General features: G+C 40.1%; 1 protein-coding gene across 11 annotated transcripts in view; it reads left to right on the top strand.

The window, feature by feature from the left end:
* The window catches only part of Epb41l2 (erythrocyte membrane protein band 4.1 like 2), a 304724-nt gene that overhangs the window by 198236 nt on the left and 95943 nt on the right, over positions 1-10545 (top strand). For all 11 annotated transcript variants that reach the window (XM_004630260.2, XM_023714273.1, XM_023714266.1 and 8 more), the window contains exons 4-5: positions 3133-3237; positions 10196-10238. In XM_004630260.2, the coding sequence (XP_004630317.1) occupies positions 3133-3237; positions 10196-10238 (148 nt within the window). The remainder of the gene's footprint in view (positions 1-3132; positions 3238-10195; positions 10239-10545) is intronic.

The raw sequence follows: 10545 nt of genomic DNA, 5'->3' as shown, positions 1-10545 counted from the left end.
GGAGCTGGTTTAGCAGACAACCTTGCAGATCTTCTCTGTGGTTCATCCTTCACCTTGGCTTTATCACCTTTAGCATCCCCTTCGGCCTTTCTCTTGGGCATGGTGGCGACGGCGGCAGGTCACAGGCGCTAGACACGAGATGCAGCGGCACGCAGCTTTGGGCGGCTCGGGGGTCGTCCTCGCTTCTTCTTCACACTGCTCCGATGGAGGTACTTTTAATCAAAGATAAAAATAGATAGGGACCTGGTCCTGTGCTGGCGCCTGGGTCAGATTGTGGGTGCAACCTCTGAGAAAGCTTTCCTCTTAGCCTGTTGAGAAATTCTTGGAAGCGAGCATGCTTCTGTTTTTAAAATGGAAATCATTGAGAAGATATGATTTATTAACAAAATACTAACTTTAAGTAAATAGTGGGATGCATTTTCTCTTTAAAGTGAGGTATGTATTTATAGACATTCAGTTGTCTTAAATATTCTTTTTATCCTAATTTCAAATAACTAATTTTTACACCTTATAAACCATTTAGTACTTGCCATGCTCCTTGTGTTAAGTTCTATGTACACCTGTTTAATACACGTGAAAAGTAATGCAAACAGAAGTTAGCTGTTTTGTCATGGATCACATGGCTGTAAGTAGCAGACATATTTAGAACTTGGCATGGGCCTACAGAGTCCAGTATCATTGCTCAGTACACTTTGTTTATATACTGTAACTATGTAGACACATAAGCATATAGCTATTATAAACATACTTGGTACTTTAACTGGACATTAAATCCTGATTGCAAATCTGTAATGATGTGTATTGCTTATTATGTTATGATATAATCCAGACAGGTTTTTCTTTCTTTACTATTTGATGTGATTCTGTTTGTTTTAGAGACATTATAAAAGATGTAAAAGTACTAGATTCTCCTCCTTAAGTAATACATGTGTGGAGAGTACCAAGTTTTGCACAGTATGTAAACTGAAAAGTATACATTCTGATAGTGAGGTCCAGTCATTTTGGAAATGAAAAAACCCGATGGCATGTTGTTTTTACTATCGTAGTAGTGACAGTGCATACTAAGGAGGTGGCATGTATCTGGGCTGACCTCAAAGTCAGAATGACCCAGAGGTATGTTTCTTAACTGAGAATGAGTCACTACTTGGTTTTGCCAGTGATTTGATAACAAGCCTTTCTTATGTCACTATCAAGGGATATTTAAGGGATATATATATATATTTTTTTTTTTATTTTTTTTTATTTTAGGAAACAGTCTACAGGGTGTTCAGGGTCTCACTACTGGATCAGACTTGTAGTTATCCACCTGTTTACAACCTCCCAAGAGCTGGGATTACAGGCTCGTGCCACCACGCCCAATCTCAGTTGACATCTCAGGGTGCCCTAGGGCGAAGCCAGCAAGGCAGGCCCAGGGATTGAACCTCCGGCCCCTGCGCCTGCTTGCAGGCACTTAAATTTGCTGAGCTATTTGGCTGGCCCGGGATTTTATATATCTGTTAACAGCAGTTCTTAAATTAAGAAAAAAAAATTTATTCAAGGCAAATTATGTTGAATCCTTAAATACAGTTGCCTTATTGTCCCAGTTCCATTATTTTATTTTTTATCCTAAAGGGTGAGTACCAAATGGCACTCTAAAAAATGGTAGAAGGGGCTGGGGAGATGGCTCAGTGGAGTAAGTGCTTCTCTGGTGAGCACAAGGGCCTGAGTTCAATCCCCAGTTCCACCAAAACAAAAACAAAACAAACAAAAAAACCCCCAAAAAACTAACGTTCAAAACCATGCATTTGGGGCTGGTGAGATGGCTCAGTGGTCTAAAGCATCTACTTAGAACAAGCTCAGCAAAGCATGGGGACCGCGGTTCAATCCCCCAGCACCACATGCCAGCCAGCCCTGCCCCCAGGTGGGCTGAGCTGGCCCCCCCAATAAATAAAAATTTAAAAAAAAATTAAAAAAATAATAAAATAAATGTTAAAAAATAAAAAATGGTAGATAGAAGCATAGATTGAGTTGAAAATAAAAATAACTTGTATTCTACAAATAATCATGAAATTAAAAAATCAAATGATGTTGATGGGATGAAGTATATAGGTTATATTGAATAACAAAGCTGAAAGTTTTCCTGTGAGTGTAATACCTTGTAGATGTTCTGAGATTGCATTTTGCTCCTTCTCCTTGTCAGTTTGTGTAGCACTGTCTTCTGACCTTTGTTGTAGATCTTTTTTGCAGTTATAACCTTAGCACCTACTGAAGTTAAGGTGCAGATCTACAAAGTTTAAATTTATCCAGCTGTGCCTGGCTTGGGTCTGGCTGCTGTGTTCAGGCCCTTCCTGCTGCTGCCCTTGGGGGTGAACCTGTTGTGCCCCTCTGGCAAGATGTTCTGCTCCTGGACTAGCTGGGTGGTTCTGTCCCCTACACTCTCTGCAGGGATTGCAGCTGCAGGGTTTCACCCCAGGCCTGTAGTCCAGGCCTGAGCTGAGTCTGGAGGGGACAAGTTGAAGTAGGGGGGAGAGGCAGCTCTCCCACACACTCACTGGGCCTGGACTAGGACTGGATCTGGGGGTTCCCGGAACGTGACAGAAATTCCTACTCTGTGGGCGGGGTGTGGGGGGGTACTGCGGAGTGGTGGGGGGCATCCCAAGGGGGTGGAAGAGGGTGTCACCCACACTGCGCCTGGGCTGGGACCAGTAGGTCCCGCTGGCACAGGGTAGCCTGAAGCTCTCCCACACACTCACCGGTCCTGTGCTAGGACTGGATCTGGGGGTTCCTAGAACGTGGCAGCCCTTGTAGATATTTTGTAAGTCACTTTTAGGTACTGAGGGAAGGATATTTTTGTACTGTTTTTAAAATGAATAAATGAACTCTCAACATTTTTGTTTGCTCATTTTATATTCACATAGTATAGCAATAAAGTATGGAGTTATTTTAGTAATGCCTTTTAGAATTTATATTTTGTGTGTGGGGAATGGAAAGACTAAAGTGAAAAAATTTCACTTTTTATTGTTAATTTTGATTTATTTTGCCAACACAAATAGATTTATTTATAATGAATCATGTATTTTATAGCATGCTCTTAAGTGTCTGTTACATATGAAATTTTAGTGCTTGAAAAATAAAGAATTTCTTTCCCCCCAGAAACGTGCTAAAGGACAAGTATTATTTGACAGTGTATGTGAACACCTCAATCTCTTGGAAAAGGACTACTTTGGACTTTTGTTTCAGGAAAACCCTGAGCAGAAAGTAAGTGATTTCAGCTTTATTCGTGTCTTTTTAGAAAATGTATTTTTTCTTAACCAGCTTTGTCTCAGTATAATATTTAGCCTTAAAATATCTTACATGTTCATTATGACAAAGTTTTGCTTATTGTAGAAACTTGATAAACATTTTAAAAGATATTAATTTATAGTTAAGGAGAGAAAAAAAGTTACAAAAAGGAAACACCATGGCATACTTGGGGAATTTTAGCCAAACTACCTGCTAGATTTCTTGCTGAATGCCAGGCTCACATGACAATGCCTGCCAGACAGGGCTGGATGAAGAACATAATCGGAAACTGAGGCTGACCAATTACCAAGGCTGGGGATCCTGGCTAACCCAACCTAATAGCAGATTATTGCTAAAATAATTGGATGACATAGATTAAAGAGTGTCAGAGTTGGGGTTTAATTGGGATGAGGATTTAGAGGAGACTAATTTTAGTCAAGGAGAGTCACTGTGAGAACTAGAACATAGGTTTTATAAAGGCATCTTGAGTTGTCATTCACTTTGGCATGGTCAGGACCTTGCAAAGGGCAACTGCACACTCACGCTGCTGCTGGTTCTGACTGTGGTTGCCTGTCTGAGAGGTATGTTTTGCCCAATAAAGAACAGTGGGTCTTGACATTCTTTGGCATAGGGACTCAGTGAGATGGGGAATAGTTAAAAAGAAACGTTTGTGGCATATCATGTTTACATTCCTTGTTTGTAGTTGGTGCATTTATATAACATAATACCTACTTTTAAAAAATCCCCTTTTGCTTCCCTATCTGTCTTGATCTCTTTCCCATTTGAAAGAAATTTATCTTGAGGGAGGGAGGAAGGGAGGGAGAGAGAGAGAACGAACATGGAATCTGTGGTTTCTGCTAGGATTTTTCGCAGGAAGCCATCAATACTTGGTGTTTTGACCCACTCAAGATGGGAGCCTACCTAACAAACCAGTTAGAGGATTTAAAGCTGTGTCTTTACATTTGAGTTTCAAGAAAAGACAAGATTTCTACATAAAAGGTATCTAGGCTGTGCTGCTGAAAGTGTAGTTGGCGGCTCCCAGAACATGGAATGCCGGGCCTCAACCAGACCTGCTGATTTAGCACGGACTTGGCCTGGCTCTTCATGTGCATGCATATGAGAAGCTTTCACCTGGGGAATAAAGAAATGTTCTGTGAGTTTGCAGAGTTACAAGAGTCTGAATATCACACATGCCAAGGGGGGCAAGAGTCTCCTAATAACCCCACATGGTTCATGACAGGGATTCAGGAGCAAGCAGGTGTTCCTGGTAGCTTAGGGAAGAGTTCAGCATTCACATTCTGCATGGAAATTGGGCTGTATGTTCCTTGAGCTTCTTTCTAGTTCTGGCACCCTATAAATACAAGTATTATGATTTGTAACCAAGATGATACTTTTTGTAGATGTATCTATTGTAGAGGATAATTGAAAATGATGATTAAAATAATTAGTGAAAATAAAGATGTAGCAGTTTTTTCCTTCAAGTTCTCACTGTTTTTGAGAACCTGTTGAAAATGTAAGATAATATCACAGGATTTGGCTAAACAGGACTCAGACTTAGAGATGGTAATTGTATTAAAGAGTTTTCTAATTAACTGGTAGATGTGCAGAGCAAAAACATGGCTGTGCAACTATCTGATATGCTGATTTGGCAAAACATTTTTGTAATCTTCTAAGGCAGATTTTTTAAAAAAAATCTTTTTCTTGTGTTGATTCTTTCAGCAGTCTAGTGAATTTGAATGCCACATCTCAGAATAGTGTTTGAACTGTATATATAACTTTAGTAAAATTAAGCTGTAGGACTAGAAGCTAGTAAATAAGCAACATTCTTAAAATATTAATAAAAAATTGAAATAAAATAATAGAGATGTAGGACTGGCCAAATAGCTCAGCGGATTAAAGCACCTGCAAGTGGGTGCAGGGGCCAGGAGTTCGATCCTCAGGCCTGCTGTGCCAGCCCCGCCCCCGGGGCACACTGAGATGGCAATTGAGACTGGGCCTGGTGGCACGTGCCTGTAATCCCAGCTCTCGGGAGGCTGTAAACAGGTGGATCACTACGAGTCGATCTAGCAGTGAGACCCTGAACATCCTGTAGACCTTTCCCTAAAATACAAAATTAAAAATAAAATAAAAAAGTAATAGAGATGTGTTTTAATTAACATATTAACATTAATATCTAGTTTGATGCCTATTGTACTTTCAAAATATTTGTTAGCATAAATGATATTTCAACATCTGCAACTAATGTAATGTGATATGGTAGTATTTTTATTTTTATTTCTGCTGCTGACAGAAAAGTACACCTGATATTAAATAGGTTTTCTTCTTTGCTACATGTAAAATTAATGATAATCCAAATTTCATTTAGAAGTTAGTGAAAATAAAGATGTAGCAGTTTTTTTCAAGATGAATTATAGCCTTCTGACTTTGATTTCTAAGGTGATTTAATAGTTCTGATATTCTAGGACCACATTTTTATTTAGTTTGATTGCACACCTCTTAAGGGATTTCTTGCAGTTTTTGCTGATGGCTTTATTTTACCTGATGTTCATTTATTCAGAAGCTGAATATTTACTGAATTTATACTTTGGCTATGAGTTAGAGTATATAGAGGAACATGAAGAGAAGGAAACCAAACTGAACATTCCTGCTTTTTTGTTGTTGTTGTTTAACAAGTTTTTATTGAATTTCTGTAATCAGTATATGTCATGGTCAGCCTATTAAGTTCTGGGACTGCAGTGGTAAAAAATTAAATGTGATACCTCCCTTTGTGCAAGGTTGAGTCTAGTGGTTAATACAAAGAAGTAATTAAAAAAAAAATCGCCAGATATTGTGCCACATCCCTTGATAGCATAGAGTGGTCCTGGTCCTGGGAAGGACTATGTTAGAGAAGGTTTTGTGAAGAAGTGCTATGTGAAGGTAGTATTTGTTGGCAGCCATGCAGAGGCCCAAAGAAAGAAAGAACACGAATCCTTCAAGAAATACAAAGCTTACTGCATTTGGATTATTAAAGTCTTGGAAGAATAGTGGTGAATGGTAGTTACTGACAGGCTTTTTATTTTTATTTATTTTTTTGAGACAAGGTCTTGCTATGTAGCTCAGGTTGACCTTGAACCACTGTGTAGTCCAGGCTAGCCTTGAACTCTCTACAGCCCTCCTGCTTCACTTTCCCAAATTCTAGGATTATAGGCACGTGCCATCACGCTTGGCTAGTTGCTGAAAGACTTTTAAGCTGAGTAATAATAACCTGATAAAGATGAACATGTCATTCATGAAGGGTGCTACATAACATTTTGGTTAGTGGAGTGATGGCGGGCATTTAAGATTCTGAGCCAGGAACTGGGTCCACAAGCTTCTTCTTTTGCAGCATTGGGGATTGAACTTAGGACCTTTGCTTACCAGCAGGCACTTAGGCTGCTGAGCTATAGCCATGACCTCCACAAGCTTTTCCACTAAAAAGCACAGCAGCATGAAAACCGAACAAGTAGAAGTTCCTGTAGGTGGAGAAGTGCTTTATTTTTTAACAAATCAAGATAAATTTTGCTAAAGTGTGACATAAGTTGTAGCCCCTCTGATTTTTGCTTATACCTTAATGTTTGGGAAACATTAAGAAAATCCCTGTTCTGCTGATCGTGAGTCACTAGCAGCTGTCACTGAGAAACTCTCAGGTTTCTGAATGTCTAGGGGCTGTGGGGGAGCCTGTCCCTATTACATTTCAGCTGACAGTTTTTCGTCCACTCACACATGCTTCCTTATCAGGCAAAAGTTGGAGAGTTTAGTTAGGTACTGCTTTAACATGTATTGCTTTTATTTTAGATTTATTTATTTCGTATTTTAGGGAAGAGTCTATAGGGTGTTCAGGGTCTCACTACATAAATTGGACTTGTAGTGATCTGCCTGTTTACAGCCTCTGAGGAGCTGGGATTACAGGTGTGTATCACCACGCCCAGTCTCAATTGCCATCTCAGGGCACCCCAGGGGTGGGGCCCACACGGCAGGTGTGGGGATGGAATCCCAGGCCCCTGCGCCTGTTTGCAGGCACTTTAATCTGCTGAGCTATTTGGCCGGCCCTTTTTATTCATTTGTAATTGGCAATGTAGAAGAAGATAAATTTGTATTTCTTCATATAAAGTTATAGTAAATCATTTTTACCTTTTATTGTAGAACTTATGATTGTGGGAAGTGATGTTCTATGTTAACTACAGTCTGAGTACTCAGAAGTAATTTTAAAATCCTAATACTATAATATAATTTATTCATTTAAGATTACCACAGTATAGATATATAGTTGCATTCTCTTAATGAATAGAATGGTTTGTTCCAATGGTGTTTGTAAATAGGATCTCAAGTCCGCATCTTGTACAGCAATTAACCACTAAGAAGAATATATGCAGTGTGTTATTTGTTGAAACTGTACTTCCGATTTGATTTGAAACTGTCTCATTGCTGTTTATCAGTAAAATTTTGGAAGAAAAAAAAAGATTACCACAGTATGCAGAGGAAAGAGGCATGAAAGGGTAGATAGCCGTCAGCATGTGTTTATTTAATACTTACAAGTTGCCTAAAACTGCCAAGTACTGGAAGACACAAATAGTGTGGTGTCCCCCAGCCCTTGTGAAGTTGTAATGTGGGGGATGAAGATCTTACTCCTTGATGGGCATGATGATTGCAGCATGGGCGATGAATGGAAGGAGTCACTTGTGCTGCTGCTGCTCCTGCTGCCTTCTCAGTCTTTGCATGGGGTCTAAACTGAGAAGCCACACAAACCTTCAGTGTAACTGGTAACCAGTATGAGGGTGGTAGAAAGTGTCCTGAGAATGACAGTGTAAATTTGGCTGGCTAATGTGTCACCCATGCGCTTAGATCTCTCGAGCTCCACTGACTCCCACCACACTCTCCAGAAACTGTCAGGTAATTTGCACTGGGGATTCGTGCTCCTGTGAGAATAGAGGGTCCACGTGGCCACACAGGTTAGTCCTTGGGCGGGCAGAAGGTGACATTGCTTCTACCATCTTCTGTTGGGACAGAGAAAGGTTTTTATTGCTCTTGTGTAGGAGGCATGCGTGTCACTTCACACTGATGAAGTCAGGCATGTGGGAGGATCTGTGCCAACCAGCATTGTCCCCTATGGTCTCTTTCTCTGTGTTAACAGTCTGAGGGATTTCTTTACAGGTTGGCACCAGTTATCTCTGATTCTGTTTTTCTTGGTGTGGTTATCACTTCATGGGCTTGCCAGTGTCATGCATTTGACCCTCCTTTGCCTGTTCCTCAGCTCCAGTCCAGTCTGGGCCAGAAGCTGAACAAGTATTTTTCTCATTTTGTGCACTCTTCATAGCTGGCCACTTGTGAGCCAGCTGTGTGAGGGACAACAGCTGCAGGGCGGGGAAGCTGAGTGCCAGGCTCTTTTCTGAGGGGAGAATTAGAGTGGCTCCCTAACAAGGCACTAGATGGACCATTGCAGAGTAGCACTAACTGTTCACATCAGTGGTGTCTGCAGCTGGGACACTAGGACTGTGACAGTGAACTTCGCGCCTGTGGTTCTTTATTGAGAGGTTTGAATATAAGCAGTGTCAGAATAGAGTCCTGCACACTTCACCCTTGCTGTCTAGAAAGCAGCTCATGAAATGAAGTAAAATTGGTGGGGTCCAGACCACTCTGCTTTCAAAGCATCCTGCTGTTCCTGATTCTTAACAGGGCAAGGCCATGTTGTGCTGTACATTTCAGTATATTACCATGATAGCAGGCTATTTTTATTTCCTGAGTAACAATACTTTTCTTGCTTTATATATCTGTACAAAATCTGTTTTAGCACAGATACTGTACATTATTTGGGACAGTTGTTAAAATGAATCAAACACTGTAAAGTCATTTCAATCAGTTTATAGTATTTTGGGGGGCCTGGCCTTAGCTCAGTTGTTTAAGTGGCTGCTTCCACAAAGCTGTCAGCCTCAGGTTGCTGTAGTTCGATCCCCACAACACTCCAGCCAGCCAAACCACCCCTCAGGGCATTCAGATTAAAAAAAAAAAAACAAAAAAACCTTATTCCAGTTTATAGTATTTTAAAATGTACTTGTTCTTCAATAGCAGGGTGAATGAACTTTAATGATTTGAATAGAAGTGTATGTAGGACAGCATGTAAATATAGATGAAAACATGTAATACTTTTCTCTTAGGAGTTTTTGCTTGCAACTTTGAAAGATTTAATATCCTTAGATGGTTTGACCTAAGTGCTTCAGATTTTGTCTTTTGTTGTTGTAATGGTTGCCATTTTTCTGAAGCTTTCTCAAAGAGCAGAAATGAGGTTGAAATGAAACAGCTCCTTATGATTGTATTCCCATGAGGAATGAAGTTTAGGAGGCAGAAGGATGTTGCACAAAGGTGAGGAAGTACTGTCTGCAGCTGGGCAGTCCCTCTGCATAGCATACTGTAGCTGTAGGGGGCAGAGGCTGGGAGAGGGGCAGGAGTTGGCTTTAGAAGTGGAGGTGATTGTGCTTGATTGGAGCATGTTAAAATTCAGCTGACAGTTTTTAGTGCACATTGTATCCTTTATGAGTAGAAACCTACTGGGATGAATTCTCAGTTCACTATCCATAGGGGCTGTTTACTGGCACTTTATAGAATGAAGGTTGTATAGAGGTAGACCATGTCTTGTGATTGAAATTTAGTTTTTAACACTACCACACATCCCTGCAAACTCAAAAACAAATCAGTGGTTAAGACAGTGCAATGCTAACAGGTGAAAATGGCTTTAAGTTGAGTTTTATAAAAATGTATTTACATTTAAGTTGTGAAATGTAAAATATTCTATTTTGATTTCTTGAATTTGCTTGTACTGTATCTTTTAAAATTATGCATGTTAGTGAAACATAATGAATTTTTGTTTTGGTGTATTGGTCTGGGATATTTCTGAATGATAACACTTTTTACCATCTTGCAGAACTGGCTGGATCCTGCAAAAGAAATAAAGAGACAACTGCGAAGTGAGTATTTAAATACTCATACTTTGAAATAGTTATTCTTTACATCTATTTGCAACTTCAACAAAACTTACAGGTTATAGACTAGAATAATAAGATGATACTATGGCCCATTCTGTTTTGCAGTTATACCATCAGTGCTAGGTGGTGGTGGTTAATTTTGTCCCTGGTTTAAGGATCTGACCTTTCAGGAGGCTCAGCACTCCCATTCCTTCATTCCTTCAGGTAGCCTCAAGGGCCACTCTCTTTGAAGTAACATCTCACTCCCCTGCACTCAACCCACCAGCCCCTGGAAAGAATATGAGTTTAA

This window comes from Octodon degus, unplaced genomic scaffold (genome assembly GCF_000260255.1).
Source record: "Octodon degus isolate 3935 unplaced genomic scaffold, OctDeg1.0 scaffold00034, whole genome shotgun sequence".
In the NCBI taxonomy this organism is placed as follows: Eukaryota; Metazoa; Chordata; class Mammalia; order Rodentia; family Octodontidae; genus Octodon; species Octodon degus.
Note: the sequence above shows the minus strand (reverse complement) of the source record. Positions and strands in the feature narration are given on the sequence as shown.